General features: G+C 36.0%; 1 protein-coding gene across 5 annotated transcripts in view; it reads right to left on the bottom strand.

Annotated features, from left to right (window-relative positions):
* The window catches only part of COL4A5 (collagen type IV alpha 5 chain), a 264,145-nt gene that overhangs the window by 53,546 nt on the left and 188,445 nt on the right, over window positions 1-22,154 (bottom strand). For all 5 annotated transcript variants that reach the window (XM_074029887.1, XM_065538251.2, XM_065538253.2 and 2 more), the window contains 5 exons: window positions 22,037-22,126; window positions 21,097-21,246; window positions 19,392-19,490; window positions 17,963-18,052; window positions 17,408-17,547 (listed from right to left, as the gene is read on the bottom strand). In XM_074029887.1, the coding sequence (XP_073885988.1) occupies window positions 17,408-17,547; window positions 17,963-18,052; window positions 19,392-19,490; window positions 21,097-21,246; window positions 22,037-22,126 (569 nt within the window). The remainder of the gene's footprint in view (window positions 1-17,407; window positions 17,548-17,962; window positions 18,053-19,391; window positions 19,491-21,096; window positions 21,247-22,036; window positions 22,127-22,154) is intronic.

Raw genomic sequence — 22,154 nt, 5'->3', positions numbered from 1 at the left:
ACTCTGCTGACTGCTCCTTTTGCTGTGCAAAAGCTCGTTAAATTAAGTCCCAATTATTTATCTTGTTTTTATTGCATTTGTTTTTGGGCTCTTGGTCATAAAATCCTTGCCTGAGCCAATGTCTGGAAGGATTTTTCCAATGATATCTTCTAGATTTTTTATAGTTTCAGGTCTTAGATTTAAGTCATTAATCCATCTTGAGTTGATTTTTGTATAAGGTGAGAGATGAGAATCCAGTTTCATTCTCCTACATGTGGCTAGTCAATTAACCCAGCACCATTTGTTGGAAAGGGTGTCATTTCCCCACTTTATGTTTTTGTTTGCTTTATCTAAGATCAGTTGGTTGTAAGTATTTTGGTTCATTTCTGGGTTGCCTATTCTGTTCCATTGGTCTATGTGCCTGTTTTTATACCAGTACCATGCTGTTTTGGTGACTACGGCCTTAACAGTATAGTTTGAACTCAGGTAGTGTGATGCCTCCAGATTTGTTCCTTTTGCTTAGTCTTGCTTTGGCTATGCGAGCACTTTTTTGGTTCCAAATGAAGTTTACAATTGTTTTTGTCTAATTCTGTGAAGAACAATGGTGGTATTTTGATGGGGATTGCGTCCAATTTGTAGACTCTTTTGGCAGTATGGTCATTTTCACAATACTGATTCTACCCATCCATGAGCATTGGATGTGTTTCCATTTGTTTGTGTCGTCTATGATTTCTTTCAGCAGTGTTTTGTAGTTTTCCTTGTAGAGCGGTCTTTCGCCTCCTTGGTTAGGTGTATTCCTAAGTATTTTATTTTATTTTATTTTTTGCAGCTATTGTAAAAGGGGTTGAGTTCTTGATTTGATTCTCTGCTTGGTCACTGTTGGTGTAAAGAAGAGCTACTGATTTGTGTATATTAATCTTGTATCCGGAAACTTTGTTGAATTCTTTTATCAGTTCTAGCAGCTTTCTGGAGGAGTATTTAGGGTTTTCAAGGTAAACAATCATATTGTCAGCAAACAGTGACAGTTTGACTTCCTCTTTACCGATTGGATGTCCTTTTTTTCTTTCTCTTGTCTGGTTGTTCTGGCTAGGACTTCCACTACTATGTTGAAGAGGAGTGGTGAGAGTGGGAATCCTTGTCTTGTTCCAGTTCTCAGATGGAATGCTTTCAACTTTTCCCCATTCGCTATTATGTTGGCTGTGGGTTTGTCATAGACAGCTTTTACTACATTGAGGTATGTCCCTTGTATGCCGATTTTGCTGAGAGTTTTAATCGTAAAGTGATGCTGAATTTTGTTGAATGTTTGTTCTGCATCTATAGAGATGATCATGTGACTTTTGTTTTTAATTCTGTTCATGTGGTATATCACATCTGTTGACTTACGTATGTTAAACCATCACTGCATCCTTGGTATGAAACCCATTTGATCATGGTGGATTATCTTTTTGATATGTTGTTGGATTCAGTTAACTGGTATTTTGTCAAGGATTTTAGCATCGATGTTAATCAAGGATATCGGTCTGCAGTTTTCTTTTTTGGTTTCGGTATTAGGCTGATGCTGGCCTCCTAAAATGAATTAGGGAGGGCTCCTTCTTTCTCTATCTTGTGGAATAGTGTCAAAAGTACTGGTACCAATTCTTCTTTGAATGTCTGGTAGAATTCTGTTGTGAATTCATCTGGTCCTAGACTTTTTTTTGTTGGTAATTTTTAAATTACCATTTCAATCTTGCGGCTTGTTATTGGTATGTTCAGGGTGTCTCTCATTCTTCCTGATTTAAGATGGGAGGGTTTTATTTTTCCAGGAATTCAGTCATCTCTCCTAGGTTTTGTAGTTTATGTGCATAAAGGTGTTCATAGTAGTCTTGAATAATATTTCAGTGGTGTCAGTTGTAATATCTCCTGTGTCATTTCTTCATGAGGTTCTTTGGATTTTCTCTCTTCTTTTCTTGGTTAATCTTGCTAATGGTCTATCAATTTTATTTATCTTTTCAAAGAACCAGCTATTTGTTTCATTTATCTTTTGTAATTTTTTTTGTTTGTTTCAATTTCATTTAGTTCTGATCTTGGTGATTTCCTTTCTTCTGCTGGGTTTGGGTTTGATTTGCTCTTGTTTCTCTAGTTCCTTGAGGTGTGACCTTAGAATGTCAGTTTGTGCTCTTTCAGTCTTTTTGATGTAGGCATTTAGGGCTAAGAACTTTCCTCTTTGCACCACCTTTGCTGTATCCCAAAGGTTTTGATCGGTTATATCATTATTATCTTTTAGTTCAAATAATTTTTCAATTTCCATCTTGATTTCGTTTTTGACCCAATGCTCATTTATGGGGGAGGTTTCTTTTTCTTTTTCTTTTTTTTTTCTTGAAGATGGAATCTTGTTCTGTCACTCAGGCTGGAGTGCAGTGGCATAATCTCGGCTCACTGCAACCTCCGCCTCCCAGGTTCAAGCGATTCTCCTGCCTTGGCCTCCTGAGTAACTGGGATTACAGGCACCTGCCACCATGCCCAGCTATTTTTTTGTATTTTTAGTAGACACAAGGTTTCACCATGTTGGCCAGGCTGGTCTCAAACTCCTGACCTCAGGTGATCCGCCCAAGTTGGCCTCTCAAAGTGCTGGGATTACAGGCATGAGCCACCATGCCCGGCCCAAGAGGAAGTCATTTAAAGTCCATGTATTTGCAGGTTCCTTTTGGATTTGATTTCCAGTTTTATTCCACTGTGGTCTGAGAGTGCTTGACATGATTTCAATTTTCTTCAATTTATTGAGGCTTGTTTTATGGCCTATCATATGGTCTATCTTGGAGAAAGTTCATGGACTTTTTGAATAGAATGTGTATTCTGTGGTTGTTGGATGGAATGTTCTGTATGTATCTGTTAAGTCCATTTGTTCCAAGGTATAGTTTAAATCTATTGTTTCTTTGTTGACTTTCTGTTTTGATGACCTGTCTAGTGTTGTCAGTGGAGGACTGAAGTCCCTCAATATTATTGTGTTGCTGTCTATCTCATTTCTTAGGTCCATTAGTAATTGTTTTATAAATTTGGGAGCTCCAGTGTTAGGTGCATATGTATTTAGGATTGTGATATTTTCCTGTTGGACAAGGCCCTTTAGAATTATATAATGTCCCTCTTTGCCTCTTTTAACTGTTGTTGCTATAGTTTATTTTGTCTGATATAACAATAGCTACTCTTGCTTGCTTTTGGTGTCTATTTGCATGAAAGGCTTTTTTTCCACCCCTTTACTTTAAGTTTATGTGAGTCCTTATGTGTTAGGTGAGTCTCCTGAAGGCAGCAGATCATTGGTTGGTGAGTTCTTATCCATTCTGCAGTTCTGTATCTTTTAAGTAGAGCATTTAGGCCATTTACACTCAATGTTAGTATTCAGATGTGAGGTACCATTGCATTCATCATGCTATTTGTTGCCTGTGTACCTTGGTATTTTTGGGGTTTTTATTTTGGCCTTTTAACCTGTAGTTTTGTTTTGTAGGTCCTGTGTGATCTATGCTTTAAAGAGGTTCTGTTTTGATGTGTTTCCAGGATTTGTTTCAAGTTTTAGAGCTCCTTTCCTCAGTTCTTGTTGTGGTGGCTTGGTAGTGGCGAATTCTCTCAACATTTGTTTGTGTGACAACGACTGTATCTTTCCTTAATATATGATGCTTAGTTTCACTGGATACAAAATTCTTGGCTGATAATTGTTTTGTTTGAGGAGGCTGAAGATAGGGCCCCAATCCCTTTGAGCTTGTAGGGTTTCTGCTGAGAATTCTGCTGCTGATCTGATAGGTTTTCCTTTATAGGTTACCTGGTGCTTTTGTCTCACAGCTCTTAAGATTCTTTCCTTCATCTTATCTTTAGATAACCTGATGACAATGTCCCTGGGCAATGATTGTTCTGTGATGAATTTCCCAGGTGTTATTTGTGCTTCTTGTATTTGAATGTTTAGGTCTCTAGCAAGGCTGGGGAAGTTTTCTTTAATTATTCCCCAAATATGTTTTCCAAACTTTTAGATTTATTTTCTTCCTCAGAAACACCAATTATTCTTAGGTTTGGTTGCTTAACATAATCCCAGACTTCTTGGAGGCTTTGTTTATATTTTCTTATTCTTTTTTCTTTGTCTTTGTTGGATTTGGGTTAATTTGAAGACCTTGTCTTTGAGCTCTGAATTTATTTCTTCTACTTGTTCAGTTCTATTGCTGAGACTTTCCAGAGCATTTTGCATTTCTATAAGTGTGTTCATTGTTTCCTGAAGTTTTGATTGTTTTTATTTATGCTATCTATTTCCTTGAATATTTCTCCCTTCACCTGTTGTATCATTTTTTGGATTTCCTTACACTGGCTTCACCTTTCTCTGGTGCCTCCCTGATTAGCTTAATAAGTAACCTCCTGAATGCTTTTTCAGGTAAATCAGGGATTTCTTCTTGGTTTGGGTCCATTATTGGTGAACTAGTGTGACTTTTTTTTGGGGGGGGGGACGCAGGGTGTTAAAAAGCCTTGTTTTTTCATATTACCGGAGTTGTTTTTCTGGTTCCTTCTCATTTGGGTAGGCTCTGTAATAGGGTAGGTCTAGAGCTGAAGGCTGTTCAGATCTTTTTGTCCCATGGGATATTCCCTTGATGTAGTGCTCTCCCCCTTTTCCTATGGATGTGGCTTCCTGTGAGTGGCACTGCAGTGACTGTTGTCTCTCTTCTTGGTTTAACCACCCAGAAAGTCTATCCAGCTCTCGGCTGGTACTGAGAATTGTCTGCACAAAGTCCTGTGATGTGAACCATCTATGGTCTCTCAGCCCTGGGTATGAGAACCTGTTCCAGTGGAGCTGGCAGGGGGTGAAATGTACTCTGTGAGCGTTCTTATCTTTGGTGGCTTAATGCTCTGTTTTGGGGCTGGTTGGCTAGAGCATCAGCTGTGGTAGTATGGAGAGGAACCAGAGGTAGGTGGGGTCCTAGAACTCTCAAGATTTTATGCCCTTTGTTTTCAGCTACTAGGGTGGATACAGAAGGCCCAACAGTTGGGGGCAGGGCTAGGGACCTCTGAGCTCAGACCTTCCTTGGGCAGGTGTTGTTGTGGCTGCTGTGGGGGATGGGGGTGAGGTTCCCAGGTCAATGGGGTTGTGTACCTAGGAGAATTATGGCTGCCTCTGCTGAGTCATGCAGGTTGTCAGAGAAGTGGGTGAAAACCAGCAGTCACAGGCCTCACCCAGCTCCCACACACATCAAAGGACAGATCTTACTACCACTGTGCCCCTATTAACAGCCCCAAGTCTGTTTCCAGGTGGTGGGTGAGCAGGGCTTGAGAACTTGCCCCAGGCAACCTGCCTCCAAGTTGCAAAAGAAAAGGGCTTGGTTTTTCCCCCATCTGTGGAGTCTGCACACTGGATTCATGCCCTCCCCCGAGTTCTGGCCAGGAGGCTTCTCACTGGTTCAAATTGTTACAAAGTTCAGCTGGAGGCTTCCTTCTCCCTATGGTGCTTTCCTCCACTCCTCTGGCTGCCCTCCCGATGGATCCCTGTGGTGCCAGGCAGGAATGGCCTGCTTGGTGACCCAGCAAGCTCCCAGGGCCTTTCCTGCTACTTCCTCTACCCCTGTATTTCACTCGGCTCTCTAAATGGACTCAGCTCCAGGTGAGGTCAGAAACTTCTCCCATGAACAGACCTCCAGTTTCTCCAGTGGGGGTGTGTATTTGGGAGAGAAGGATCTCTACTTTCCACTTCTGTATTTGGGGCACTCACAGTATTTGGGGTGTCTCCCGGGTCCTGCAAGAGAAGTCCACTTCCTTCAGAGGGGCTGCGCATCCTCTTGTGATTACTGGTTTGTTGTTGCAGTTGATCTGGAACTAAATTCACAATGCATGCCTCTGTATGCTGCTCTGTCTGTCCAAGTTGGAGCTGCGATCTAGTCCTGTCTCCTGTCCACCATGATGATCCTCACTCTCCTCAATTTCCTCTGGGATAGCACACTTTGTTTAGCCATTCTTGTATTTTGAGTTTTCTTCACTTTTTGGCTGCTGTGAACATTCATGTACAAGTTTCTGTGCAGAAATACAGCTTCGTTTCTCTTGGGAAAATACCTAGGAGTGGAATTGCTGTGTCATATAACTCTTTATTTAACTTTCTGAGGCACTGTCAAATATTTTTTCACAGAAGCTGCATCATTTTACATTACCATTGGCAATGCAAAAGGGTTCCAATTTCTTCACATCCTTGCCAACATTTGTTATTTTCTCTCTTTATTATGCCTACTCAAGTAAGTGTGAAGTGGTATCTCCATGTGGTTTTCTTTTGCATTTTCATAATGACTAATGAGGTTAAACACCTTTTCATGTACATATTGGCCATTTGTACATCTTTCTTGGAGAAATACTATTCAATTCCTTTGTTCATTTTTTCACTTAAAAATATTTTATTTTTAACTGATAAAAACTATATACATTTATAGAGTATAATGTGATGCTATGATACATATATACATTGTGAAATGATTAAATCAAGCTAATTAATATTTTCATTTTGTGTGGCTTTTTATTGTATCAAAATATACAAAACATAAGTCTTACCTTTTAAATTATTTTTAAGGGTATAGTTCTGTGGCATAAACAACATTCACACTGTTTTGCAACCATCACCACCATACATCTCCAGAATTTTTTTTATCATCCCAAACTGAAACCTTATACTTATATCCACAATGAAATTAGTTACCACATCTAGCACTTCACCTAGTTACAGTTTTTTTTTTTTTTTTCAGTGTGTGGTGAAAGCAATTAAGATCTACTCTCAACAAATTTCAAGTATACAACACCATATTTTAAACTATAGTGCCCATGCTGTACCTTTGATCCCTAGAGTTTATTCATCTTATAACTAACCAAATGTTTGTACCCTTTGGCCAATGTCTCTTTATTTTCCCCTCCCCCAACCCTAAGCAATTACCATTCTACTTTCTGTCTGTATGAAATTGACTGTTCTAGGTACCTCATATAACTCGGGTCACGTAATATTTGTCTTTTTATAACTGGCTTATTTCACTTAGCATAATGGCTTCAAAGTTAATCCATGTTGTACTATGTATCAGAATATTATTCCATTTTAAGGTCAAATAATATCTATTCTATGTGCATACCACATTTTATTACACATTCCTCTATTAATGGACATTTGGGATGCTTCCACCTTTTGACTTGTGAATGATGTTGCTGTAAGCATGGCTACAAAAACATCTGTTTAGGCCCCATTTTTGTTTTCAATTGTGTTAGATATATCTCCAGAAGTGAAATCGCTAGATCATATGATAATTCTGTGTTTAAATTTTTGAAGAACTGCCATACTGTTTTTCATAGTGGCTGCACAATTTTACATTCCTACTAGCAATAAACAAGAGTTCCAACTTCTCCAGATCCTCACCGACACTTGTTATTTACTGTTTTTTTATATAATAGCCTTCTTAATGGCTATGAAGTGTTATCTCACTGTGGAATTGATTTGTATTTCCCTAATGATTAGTGATGTTAACCATCTTCTAATGTACTAATTTGCCATTTGTATAGCATCTTTGGAGAAAGGTCTATTCAAGTCATTTGCTTATTTCTGAATTGGGTTGTTTGATGGCTTTTGTTATAGACTTGTAAGAGTTCTTTTTAAAATTCTGGAAATTAATCTTTTCACCAGATATACAATTTACAAACATTTTCTTCCATCCCATGAGTTGCCTTTTCACTCTATTAGTAGTGTTCTTGGATGCACGAGTTTATAATTTTGATGTTGTCCAATTTATCTGTTTTTTTTGTTGTTGTTGCCTGTGATTTCGGTGTCATATCCAATAAATCATTGAAAAAAATCTAAAATCATGGGGCATGTTGCCCCATGTTTTTTTCTAAGAGTTTTATAGTTTTAGGTCTTACATTTAGGTCTTCAATGCTTTTTGAATTCATTTTATATATGATGTAAGGAAAGGGTTCAACTTCATTCTTCTGCATATGGACATTCATTTTACCCAGCACCCATTTGTTGAACACCTTTCCCCATTGAGCACCCTTGTTAAAGACCATTCAACTACAAATCAGAGATTTTATCTCTGGTCTCCCTATTACATTGGTCCATTTGCTATCTTTATGTCAGCACCACATTGCTTTGATTACTGTAACTTTGTAAAATGTTTTGAAATAAAACATTATTCAGTTGCTGTGAAAAAATATTTGACAGTGCCTCAACAAGTTAAATAAAGAGTTATCATATGACTCAGCAATTCCAATCCTAGGTATTTTACCAAGAGGAATGAAGCTGTATTTCTGCACAGAAACACTTCATTCTGTTAGTGTGATAATGTATTACACTAATGATTTTTGTATGCTGAACTGTCCTTGCATCCCAGGAATAAATCTCTCTTGACCATGGCATATAATCCTTTTAATATGCCATTGAATTCAGTATGCTAGTATTTTGTTAAGGATTTTCTGCATCAATATTCATAAGGGATTTTGGTCTGTAGCTTTCTTTTATTGTAGTGTCTTTGTCTGGATTTGGTATCAGGGTAATCCAGGCATAATATAATGAGTTTGGAAGTGTTCCTTCCTCTTCAATTTTTTGGAAGACCTTGAAAACAAATGCTGTTAATCCTTCTTTAATTGCTTGGAAAATATTTGGGAGGCTGAAGATCACTCGAGCCCACAAGGAAAAGGCTGCAATGAGCCATAACTGCACCACTGCCCTCCGTCCAGTATGGGCAAAATAGTGAGACCCTGTCCCCCCCCAAAAAAAAAAAAAAATGATTGGTAGAATTCACCAGTGTAGCCATCTGGTCCTGAGCTTTTCTTTATTGGAAGGTTTTTGATTACTGAGTCAATCTTCTTACTCAATTTAGGTCTATTCATATAATCTACTTCTATGATTCAGTCTTGGTAGATTCTGCCTTTTTAGGAATTTGCACATTTCATCCAGGTTATCTAATTTGTTAGCAAACACCTGTTTATAGCAGTCTCATATATTTTTAGTTCTGTAAGATTGGTAGTAAAGTCTCCTCTTTTATTTCTGATTTTAGTTATTTGAGTCTTCTTTCTTTTTCTCTTAGTCAAGTTAACTAAAACTTTTTCTATTTTATTATCTTTTTGAAGAAACAACTTTTAGTTTTGTTGACTTCATCTGTGATTTTTTAGTTCTGTATTTTATTTATATGTCTGCTCTAATCTTTATTATTTCTTTCTTTCTGCTAGTTTTGGATTTAGTTTTTCTTTTTCTAGTTCTTTAAGATGTAAAGTTACGTTTTTTATTTGAGATGTTTCTTCTCTAATGTAAGTATTTACAGCTATTAATGTCCCATTTAGTTGCTTTCACTGCATCCTGTAAGTTTTGGTATGTTGTGGTTTCATCTTCATTTGTCTCATTATATTTTCTGCCAGACTTGGTGGCTCATGCCTGTAATCCCAGCACTTTGGGAGGCCAAGGAGGGTGGATTGCTTGAGGTCAGGAGTTCAAGACCACCTGGCCAACATGGCAAAACCCCATCTCTACAAAAAATTAGCTGAGCATGGTGGTGTGTATCTGTAATCCCAGCTACTCAGGAGGCTGAGGCATGAGAATTGCTTGAGCCTGGAAGGCAGAGGTTGCAGTGAGCCACAATCACGCCACTGCATTCCAACCTGGGTAACAGAATAAGATTCCGTCAAAAAAAAAAAAAAAAAAAGACAAGACATTCTATTTTCTAATTACCCTTGTGATTTCTTCTTTGCCTCACTGGTTAAGAGCATCTTGTTTAATTTAAACACATTTGTAGATTTTCCAGTTTACTTTCTGCCATTGATTTCTAATTTCACTCTATCATGATTAAAAAATACATGCTGTGTGGTTTTAATCTTTTTAAGTGTATGAAGACTTATTTTGTGGCCTAATATATTGTCTATTCTGGAGAATGTTTTATGTGCAGTTGCAAAAATGTATATTCTGCATTTTTCTTGGATAGAATATTTTGTATATGTTTGTTAGGTTCAATTCACTTTGTGCACTTTTAAAAACTGAGTTATTTGCTTTCTGTTGAATTATAAGAATTCTTTATATATTCTTTATACAAATCCTTTATCTCGTATATAATTTGCAAATATTTTCTTTCATCTTGTGTGCTGTCTTTTCACTTTCTTGATGGTATCATTTGCAGCAGAAAACATATTAAATTTTAATATAGTCCGATTTATTTTTTCTTTAGTTGCTTGTGCTTTTAGTGTCATAGCTAAGAAACCATTACCTAATGAATTTTAATATAGCCCAATTTATTTTTCCTTTAGTTTGTGCTTTTAGTGTCATAGCTAAGAAACCATTACCTAATGCAAAGTCACAAGAATTTAGTCATTTTTTTATCCTAATATGTTTATGGTTTAGCTCTTATATTTAGGTGAGTAATACAGTTGGAGTTAATATTTGTATACAGTATGAGATAGGGGTCCAGATTCATTCTTTTGCAGATAGGTATCCTTTTTTCCCAGAATCATTTGATTTTTGTTTTGTTTCTTATTTTAGATCCAGGGGTTACGTATGCAGGTGTGTTACATGGGTATATTATGTGATGTTGATGTTTGGGCTTTTAATGTTCCCATTGCCCAAGTAGTGAACATAGTACTCAATAGGTTTGTCGACACTTCCCCCACTCCCTACCCCTTTTTGGAATACCTAGAATTAATTGTTCCCTTCTTTGTGTCCATGTATACCCAATGCTTACCTCCAAACTTTAAGTGAGAACATGTGCTATTTGGTTTCCTGCTTCTGCATTAATTTGCTTAGGATAGTGGCCTCCAGCTGCATCCATGTTCCAGCATCATTTGTTGAAAAGACTATTTTTAACCCCCTTTAAATTGTTTTGGTACCTATGTTGAAAATCAGTTGACCAAAAATGTATGGGTATTTCTGGACTCTATCTATTCCATCAATCTCTATGTCTATCCAGTGCTGGTATCATAGTTGTAGTAAGTTTTGAAATCCAGAAGAGTGAGTCCTCCAAATCTGTTCTTTTCAAGATTTCTTTAACTATTCTGGGTTCCTTGCACTTCCATATGAATTTTAGGATACACTTGTCAATTTCAGCATAAAAGCCATCTGGGATTATGAAAGGGATGAATCTGTAGTATGATTAGATTTTAAAAAGGAGTGATGAAGGTTAGAATCATTACACTATATTAAAAGAACATTACAGATTCGTATAGTTCCATAGAGTCATTATATTTTAGAATTCCAGAAATTTTAGACACCATCTACTCCAGCCCTTTCATTTTAGATGAAAAGAAATACTATAATTTGAACAGTGTCTCCCTTCTTCTCATATAACTTACAATACAGAGCACACATCTTTTCTATGCCTTGGCACAGAAATTGTCTCACTGTTTCTAAACTGAGATCAGCTTCCGGCACGTTAACCTTTATACTTTCAAACTTGTAAAATATCTCCAAGTGTTCCTTTAATGTGAAATTTGTGATGGCAACACTTCCTCTGTGACATCTTCATCCTTTCCATCAGTGCTCCTTTCCTAATTTATGTTGATAAGTTTGCCTTCACTAAGTTCCTTCCTGCATATCTAGAGCCTCTCAAATGGTGGCAGTGTCTACATTTCTATGGTTGGCTATTTCTTCTATAACCCCATTTACTTTAGATTCAAACCTTACTTCCAGTGTTATCACTTTCCTTTTTTTTTTTTTTTTTTTTTTGCTGCAGTTTCTTCTTTGTTGGCTAATTTTCTCTTTTGATTATCCATTTTTGTAAAATGTCACATTGGTTTACCACTGGGAGACAAGGAGGTGACACAACTAAATGCTTTACTGTCAGTGCATAAACTGAACAGATGCATGGTTACTAATTAGTGACAGAATTTGAAAGAAGTGAAATTACTGTCCACTGATTGTAATGCACATCTGTTATTTAGATGGTGATTTATAAATGGAAGAGCTAATATATCATAGCAACTAAAATTTAAACAATGCTGTTGTGGATTGGTGTTAAGTAATGATAACTGAAATTTGTGCATATCAGAACTGTGCAAAGCAAAGATCACCTGTACCTAATAGAACTGAGCTAAAAAATCTTATTTTTTCAACATGTCACTATTTTAAGGTATAATAATACCATCTGAAAGAAACAACAGCCTACTTTACAATATTTCTACAATATCATCTTTGTTAAGTTTCCAAATTTAGTGTAAAATTCGCTTACTGAAATATACTTGTAGGTCACACAGAAAAACTAAAAGCTAACCTCTCGCTTGTAGAGTTGAATATACTTTGGACATTTACCAATTAAACCATATTTTTCTGCTACCATCCATTAAAAATCTAGAGACAATTTATTATGATAATTTTGGTTCCATTCGTAAAATGTTAAAATTCACTCATTCCAGAAAAAAAATTCATGAACAAATTTGGAAAAAAAAATTTAAATAGAATTTTATACCAGTGAGTAAAGAATTGAGTTTGTAACAAATGAGGCTCAGTCAACTGGATATTTATTAGGGAAAAAAAATAAAGTTAGTTTCTCACCTGACACAACACACAGAAAAATTCAGATGCATTAAAATGCAAATGTATAGAATAAAACCATGAAAATCCTGTAAGAAATATATAAATCTATTTTTCTAATCTCAGGATGTAGAAGTCTTCATAAGTAGAAGATTTTTTTTTCCAAAAAATCCTAAAATCTATGTGACAGGCCTCAAACCTTCCTTACCTCTTCCTCCCTCTCCCTCTCAATTGATGAATTTCCTGTTTCAACAACAAAATATAAACAATCAGAAAACTATGATCCTGAGACTTTGCTGAAGTTGCTTATCAGATTAAGGAGATTTTGGGCCGAGATGATGGGGTTTTCTAAATAAACAATCAGGTCATCTGCAAACGGGAACAATTTGACTTCCTCTTTTCCTAACTGAATACCCTTTATTTCTTTCTCTTGCCTAATTGCCCTGGCCAGAACTTCCAACACTATGTGGAATAGGAGTGGTGAGAGAGGGCATCCCTGTCTTGTGCTAGTTTTCAAAGGGAATTCTTACAATTTTTGCCCATTCAGTATGATATTGGCTCTGGATTTGTCATAAATAGCTCTTATTATTTTGAGATACGTTCCATCAATTCCTAGTTTATTGGCAGTTTTTAGCATGAAGGGCTGTTGAATGTTGTCAAAGGCCTCTTTATTAAGATAATCATGTGGTTTTTGTCTTTGGTTCTGTTTATATGATGGATTACGTTTATTTATTTGCGTATGTTGAACCAGCCTTGCATCCCAGGGGTGAAGCCAGCTTGATCTTGGTGCGTAAGCTTTTTGATGTGCTGCTGGATTCGGTTTGCCAGTATTTTACTGAGGATTTTCGCATCGATGTTCATCAGGGATATTGGTCTAAAATTCTCTTTTGTTTGTTGTGTCTCTGCCAGGCTTTTATATCAGGATGATGCTGGCCTCAAAAAATGAGTTTGGGAGGATTCCCCCTTTTTCTATTGATTGGAATAGTTTCAGAAGGAATGGTACCAGCTCCTGTTTGTACTTCTGGTAGAATTCGGTTGTGAAACCATCTGGTCCTGGACTTTTTTTTGGTTGGTAGGCTATTAATTATTGACTTAATGTCAGAGCCTATTATTGGTCTATTCCTCAAGGATCTAGAACTAGAAATACCATTTGACCCAGCCATCCCATTACCTGGTATATACCCAAAGGATTATAAATCATGCTGCTATAAAGACACATGCACACGTATGTTTATTGTGGCACTATTCACAATAGCAAAGACTTGGAACCAACCCAAATATCCATCAACGATAGACTGGATTAAGAAAATATGGCACATATACACCATGCAATACTATGCAGCCATAAAAAAGGATGAGTTCATGTCCTTTGTAGGGACATGGATGCAGCTGGAAACCATCATTCTGAGCAAACTATCGCAAAGACAGAAAACCAAACACCACATGCGCTCACTCATAGGTGGGAATTGAACAATGAGAAGACTTGGACACAGGAAGGGGAACATCATACACTGGGGCCTGTCTGGGGTGGGGGAATAGGGGAGGGGTAGCATTAGGAGAAATGCCTAATGTAAATGATGAGTTAATGGGTGCAGCAAACCAACACGACACATGTATACCTATGTAACAAACCTGCATGTTGTGCACATGAACCCTAGAACTTAAACTATAATAAATAAGTAAATAAATAAATAAATAAAAATAAAATAAAAACTATGCTCCTGATCTTTCTCACTAAACCCGCTTTTTTCAAAGTTTTTCTATTTTAGTATATAGCAACTGCATTCTATTTCCTCAGGACAAAAACTGGAGTCATTCTTGATTCCTCTCTCTCATATTCAATACACAAATCTTCCTGGCTTGACATATATAATATATTCAGAATCTGTCCATTTCTTATCAATTCCCCTGCCACTATCTTGATCTAAGCCATCAACATTGTTAGCCTGCATTATTTAAATATCATCATAACTGGTTTCCCTGCTTTCATCCTTGCTCCTCTACGATCTCTTTCCAAAACAAGTGTTGTGATAGTTCTTAAAATTAATGTACAATCATGTTAACTCTTTCCATTTGCTCCCCAATTCACTCAGGAGTAAAAAGCCCCTACTATGATGACCTATATGACACTAGATAATCCTTCCCCCATTACCAATCTAATCTCATCTCCTGCTTAGTTTCACCTCACTCATTCTGTTTAACACAATGGCCTCATTTATGTTTCTCAAACATGTCAGGTATGCTCACACCTCAGGGTTTTTGTATGACTTAGTCTCTTACTGCAGTGAGGTCATTGCTCTATCTTATCAGAGAGATCTTCCCTTAGTAACCTATTTCAAAATACAACAATTTCCAGAAATTCCTATCATCAAGTCTTGCTTTACTTTTCATCATGAGATTTATCATGTTCTAACATAATACAGACTTACTTATTTTGTTTATTGTATGACTCCTTGACTAAATATAAGCTCCATGAAGGCAGTGAAAGTTTGTCTGTTTTGTTCAGGCTGTATCTCCGGCACCTAAAACAGTACCTGGTATATCATACATACTCAATAGATAGACTGTGAATGAATAAATAAATGAGTACATAATTTGCCTACATAAAAATTTCAAACATCTACATAATGAAATGCACTGTAAACATGCTATAAGACAAACAACTGACTGGGAGAAAATATTTGCAACAAATATAACAGACAGTGGATGCATCTTCACTATTTATAATGTACTTTTACAAATAAGTAGGAAATACATAACCAAGTCCTCTCCTAAAAAAGTGAGGCAAAGAGTATAAATAGACAATTTACAAAAGAGTTAAAAACATCTGAAACCCCACTTGTAATCAGGAAAATTCAAATATAAACAATAATGATACACTACTTTTCACCCATTAGATTGGTAAAAATTTTAAGTTGGTAACACCCAATATCTGTAGAATGAGGAGAAAATCTCTTATACTAATCATGAAAGTATAAAGGTGTAGAGTTAATTAATTGGAAAATTTGGCAGTAAATATAGATATTGAAAAGGCACATATATACTGGGTTCTAGCAACTGCTCAAATTTATTGTATCGTAATATTTACCAAAAATTCTTAAGATATGTATGTAAGAATATGGATAAGAATCTTCAGTGCAAAATATTTTTGTAATCACGAACCTAGAAATAATTTTAGTATTCAAAATAAGTTAAATTATTTATAGTGAACCCCCAGAAAAATACTGTATAATTATGAAAAATAATTAGGCATACATTTATAGGCAGATAAAGAAAGTTTGTCAAGATTTACTAAGTGATGACAGCTAGGTACAGAGCAGATGTAAAGTATAATTTTGTGTGTATAAATTAATATATGAGAAAACATCTACATTTGGAAGGTCCAGCGTTATTTCATATATCAATAATTTGGAAAAAATACTTACAATTTTAATTGTAATATGCTTTCCATCATAATAAGATGCATTCCAACATCAGATATTTTTTGGATGTAAAAAATGAGTATTAAAATTGATGAAATATTGTATATGCATGCATATAAATGCATTTAGAAAACTTTTCTTAAAGAATGCATGAGAAACTACTAAAAGTGGTTACCCTGGAGAAGAAGAACTGGGGAGTTGGGGTTTGTGAACATGTAAAAAGTAGACTTTTTAAATCAAGTTCATATGTTACATTATTATAAATGTTTTAAAAAGCCAAAAATTTAAATGCACTTATCCTTTGATCCAACAATTTCACTTTTATGAAACTATACATTATAAATAGCTACATATATGTCCACAGATATAATGTACAACAACAAAGAAAATTGTCTAAGATATATTGAAAAAAGAAATAAAAAGGGGTAAGTGATAAAGCAAGGTATAGAATAACATGCACACCATGATTCTACATATATCCAATGTGTAGAAAAAACCCCAAACTCTATATGCATATATATAAATGTATAGAACAAGGAATTCAAATTTATATATTAACTATTGACAGTGGGCCTCTATGAGGAAAGGAATGGTAAAAAGAGGATGGGGCATGAAGAAGATTTTCACTCTTACTCTCAATATGTCTATATTATTTTTAGTAAAATCATATATTCATATGTCACTGGTAAAATACAACAGAGAAAATTAAAGTTCACTTCAAGAAACTTTACATTGTTAAACTGAAATGAACATGTAGAAACTTCTCTTGATTATTTCTTTATAAGACACTGATCAATTAGATGATCAAAATAAAGTATTTTTATATAATATTAAAAGAAAAATTATCTTACATATAATTCAGTAAATTCTTATATCAGTGGGAACTTTCACTATTTCCATGAAAACTGAGTACCAAAATTCCTTTTCTAATACTCTTTAGGTCTGTGGTCTGACTATATGATTAAGGAGTTACTACCTTTTGACATGGAACTAAACAATTGTCAAATAAATTCCTGTTGAGTCCAGTGACTCTGAAACAAATTCTAAATTTGATTACTTGAGAAACACTACCAAAGTTTTCACATTGAAGAGAGAAGCAGAGGGAATTGTAAAACTGTATTCAAAGGACTATCTCAGACATGCAGTTAAGAATACTACTACATTATCATTAACTGTCACTTTGTTTATAAGTCTTTTCAAATTAGTTAATAATATTGGGACAAAGGCCAACAACTCCATCACTAAAAAGGGATGGACTAACAAGATCAGACAAAACTAGGCATTGAGATTATTGAAGTATACCCAGAAATTAATATAAAAGAAAAACAAAGAAACCAGAAAGTTTTTCCTTTGGACTGGCCACAAACCCTAAAACATATCTTCTTATCAACTAAGAGAAAAGAAAAGGAATAAATCTCTTATCCAGAATATAATATGGCATTCTATAGTTTGTTTAATGAAAACTTAGGAATGAGTATAGTATTAAAAAATTTCATATCTGCTCAAGTATATGCCTAAAGTATATGCCAAAGATTACCTTTGGACCAGGAAGACCTGGAAGACCAATGCTTGAAATACCAGGATCACCTTTGTCTCCTTTCTGTCCAGGTAATCCTGGGGAGCCAGGCTGTCCAGGAGCTCCAGGAGGTCCAGGAGGCCCTTCCACACCCTGAGGCCCTGTTGAAAATAGATAATATATAATATTTTATAAAATATGCTTTACTTGTGGCTTATCTAAGATGCATATGATCAAGCAAAAAGATTTTTAAAAAGCTCCGCAAACTCTGAGTTAGATAATAATGAGACTCACAAACAGAATTATGTGAAAGCCTACTTTTAAAGGAAGTTTAAATAAAAAGGGGTATAGCTGGAGAGAAGATGTTTGTGAATTCTAACTTTTAAGGTTTCTACAATTTTGTCCCTTAATTCCCATTTTAAATCTTTGTGTTACAATAGAGCTCTACCCACTGATTACCTCAGATATTGTTTCAGTCTGATCCTATCAACACCAGTCTCTTTTCTGACAAAAAAAGAGATATTGAACCACCTTTCATTAATGGGACTAAATATTTGGAAGATTTTCATCACTCACCTGGAAAACCCATATCGCCGATGGTTCCTTTAAGTCCAGGAGGTCCTATAAGACCTGGCTGTCCAGGGAGACCAGGGTTACCTTTGGGACCTAGAAAAGTCAAATTGGTAAAATTAAGACAATGCAGCAATTTTGGGGTTGCCTGGTTTCACGGAATGGGTAGTCATTAAAATATAAACATGGGATTAGATGGATTAAATTTTAATATATGATTAAGGTCCACAGATAGAACCCAACATAAAACATCTCCTTGGGAACATATTACAATATAACCATGGTAATAGAGGTCTCCTAATATAACTTAAAAAAAAATTAAACAGTTACCAGCACACCTTGTTTCTTTCCCTAAAACAATTCCAATCACTTGAAGTGCTATTTGTTGTATGTGTACAACTACCCTTAATGTATTTTCACAGATAAATCCAATATAATAAGTCTGTTTTTAAAAGATTCAGAAATGGGCTTCTCATGTAAAGCCTGATTATATGAGATCAGGAAGAGAAAAGGTAGTAACCTGTTATGATATAGTTTAGTACATTAGGCCAGGGAGAGATTAGAGATGGTGGACAGATACTGGGTAGTGACCCTGAACAGGCATGGCTGCTCTGTTTGTTCATTTTTCCTAGCACATAAGTGCTTGAGCTCTGTGATGTCATCTAGGTTTTTTCCTAGGACCACAGTATTGCCTTAAACCTTCTTTATTTTATTTTTTTCCTTTACAATGACTTCCAACTTGGTAAAGAGAATGCAAAAGATGTGAGGGAGAGATAGGAAGGGAGTTTCTCTTTCCAACTATACCAAGGCCATGTGGTGTGGAGTCTAGAGCAAATAACTGAACTTAAGGGACTTTGTAAGAATGGGGACCAGCTGCTCTTTACTTCCTTAGGAAACAAACTAAAAGAAAGTGGCTGAAGAAGAAACAAGAAAGAGTTTTATTAGGAATAATGCTGTAACTGACTACCAAGAGAATTTGTGAAATTTTCATGCCTAGAAATTGGAAAAAATAGAATCAATAGCCATCTGTTTTACATGGTTTAATGACTGACTTGTCCAAAGGCAAAAAGAAAAAAAGCAGGACAAGATGAATTCTTCAGGCCTTCATGAGATAATTGTCTCATTTATATATTCTGCAATGTATGTAACAAAACACAACACCTTATGTGGATCACACTTCTGATTCTGTGTATACCCTGCTGCAACAAAAAGAAGAAACTGAATAATCAAGGCAAAATATCCTATAAATCTTGACTGCTGAAACTAGAGCCAAAGGGCAATATTTTTGCCAAAAGTGAGCTCCATATTTCAGTAGCTACCCAAGCTTATTACCATGAGCAAATCCACAGCGTCTTCAAACATGACAAACACATAATTATTTATCCAGAATTCAGTGTCAGCTAAGCAATTGCTACAAATGGCCTATCACACTTACCTGGTGGTCCTGGTAATCCAGGTTGTCCACTCAGTCCAGGTTGCCCTGGGTCTCCAGGCAAGCCCTGATAACCTTTTGGCCCTGAAACTCCAGGTATACCTTCCAAGAATGAGTAGAAGAGGCAAGTTAGGATGATATTATTCATCCATGAAATAACTTTGGCCAAGCAAGCTGCTCAAGTGTTAAACTATAAGTAAATTAGAGGAACTGGTGATATTATGATATAGTATGGGCTATTAGCACTGGACTCACACTAAAATCCTTCACTTTTTAGTTACCTACCATCAAGAAATTCAGAGCACTCAGTAGTGAAATAACTTTCCTATTTTGGGCCTCATTTTCTTTTCTTTTCTTTCTTTTTTTTTTTTTTTATTATACTTTAAGTTCTAGGGTACATGTGCACAACGCGCAGGTTTGTTACATATGTATACATGTGCCATTTTGGTGTGCTGCACCCATTAACTCATCATTTACATTAGGTATATCTCCTAATGCTATCCCTCCCCCCTCCCCCCACCCAACAACAGGTTGGGCCTCATTTTCTTACAATGGAAATGAAGAAATAAGGAATAAGGACAGATAATCTCTAGGTTATCTCTTAGATTCCAACTATATTTAATAAGCCTATAGTAGAGGTCAAGTATAGTTTACTGCCCCTATTATACAGGAAGCATAATTGAAACAGAAAAGAAGCCTTGCAAGGGGTAAGCTAAGAAAGTCATTTCATTTTAACAACCATAAAAAATTAGGTGACCCTGCCTCTTTCTTGACTACATACAACACTGCATTAATATTTTTAATTCTTTTTTGAGGAAAAATCCCAACAAATCCTGCTCATAGGGAAACTGATAACATCTGCGTACACTCACATACACATACACATGAACTGACAATATTGATGGATAGAACATAAAAAGAGCCACAAACTTTACTATAAGCTGCAGATACACAGATATAGCTAGTTTTAACATTCCATATTGCTTGAAAGGCTATTCTATATAGATTGGGTGCTAAGTGCTTTATATAATGATTTATGCTTATCCATATTTTACGACTTCTATAAAAAGGAAAAGGTTTTTTTTAAAACAAAAATTGAAAGCCCCACATTATATTTTACACTGTATTTGTTTCTAATAAAATAACTATATGGACACAATTGTTCCCTAGATCTACTTTCACTGACTTCCCCCAGAGCTGAGCTTGGCTGTTCATAGTCCAATACTTCTTTATTCTGCCAACATAGAATAACAGTGAACTGTATTTGAAAGCCAAGTATGATACGGATATCAAAATACTGTGGTACAACAATGTACCATTCATCCTCATCTGGTTTTAAGAAGAAAAAAATGAAAGGACTAGCAAATTTCCTAAACACTGAAATTTGTTTTTCAAGTGATTGTGGCTATATATCCTTTTCCTGTATTACTTTTTAGAAAGCTAGTAGTTAGCTGCCTAAGTCTATTTTAAAACCTCACTAGTGGTTAGGTAAAGCTCGTGATAGGGAAACTACAAAGAAAATACTCAAACAAAAGTTGATTGGTGAAACAGTATCAATGAAGTGAAAATTAATATTTATTACCAAAATTTGATGCATTTAAGTGCCTGTGTTGGTGAATTCTGTATTATAAGTCACTTTCCATGCTATTTAAAAATTAAACTTCAGATACACCAGGAAAAATATTCATAAATAAATTCATTCACTCACCTGGTAAGCCAGGTTCCCCCTTCTCTCCTTTTGAGCCCAGAAGATTTGGATCCATTGGTCCAGGAGGGCCTGGAAGGCCAGGCTCTCCTTTACTACCTTTTTCTCCTGCAGGGCCAGGAAGTCCTGGCTGACCCTGCAAGCCATCATCACCTAAAATCAATGTGTGTGAAAACACAATATATCCATTTTATCCATCCAAGATTAATGCATATAAAGATTATTCATATGTTTCACAGTTGAGTAGGCCACTGGCCACTCAAAACATTTATGCACCTTGGATGTACTCTATGAATTACTTGAGTGCATACACATTTTTACACTCAGATAACAATCCCTCCTTCTGGAACTCCTTGACAACGATAGAGGCTGAATATAAAAAATTAATGCTTAATCTGGCTGGGCACGGTGGCTCATGCCTGTAATCCCAGCATTTTGGGAGGCCAAGGAGGGCGGATCACAAGGTCAGGAGATCGAGACCATCTTTGCTAACATGGTGAAAACCCGTCTCTATCAAAAATACAAAAAAAAAAAAAAATTAGCCGGGTGTGGTAGCAGGCACCTGTAGTCCCAGCTACTGGGGAGGCTGAGGCAGGAGAATAGTGTGAACCCGGGAAGTGGAATTTGGAGTGAGCTGAGATCACTCCATTGCACTCTAGCCTGGGCGACAGAGCAAGACTCCATCTCAACAACAACAACAACAAAAATTAATGTTTAATCCTTATATTTTGTTATTTTGAGCTAAGCATTTACCATGTATCATGGTATCCAAACTAAGCATGCAACCAAATTGAAAACAAGACCTATTTAAATGCCATGTTACATAGAAACACAAGTAAGCATTGATCATTTTAAAACAGTCAACAAAAATATTCTGTACTGACATATAGCTATGTTTAATTTTCCCTCTCACATACATCTGGCAGCAAACCCTGATTATTACCTTTAAGACCAGGTACACCACTCCTGCCAGGAATTCCCAAAGGTCCTGGTGGGCCTGGAGGTCCCATCATACCCATTTCACCTTTGGTACCTTTGAAGAATATCAATAAGTAATGTTT

Source organism: Macaca fascicularis, chromosome X, assembly GCF_037993035.2.
Source record: "Macaca fascicularis isolate 582-1 chromosome X, T2T-MFA8v1.1".
NCBI lineage: Eukaryota > Metazoa > Chordata > Mammalia > Primates > Cercopithecidae > Macaca > Macaca fascicularis.
Note: the sequence above shows the minus strand (reverse complement) of the source record. Positions and strands in the feature narration are given on the sequence as shown.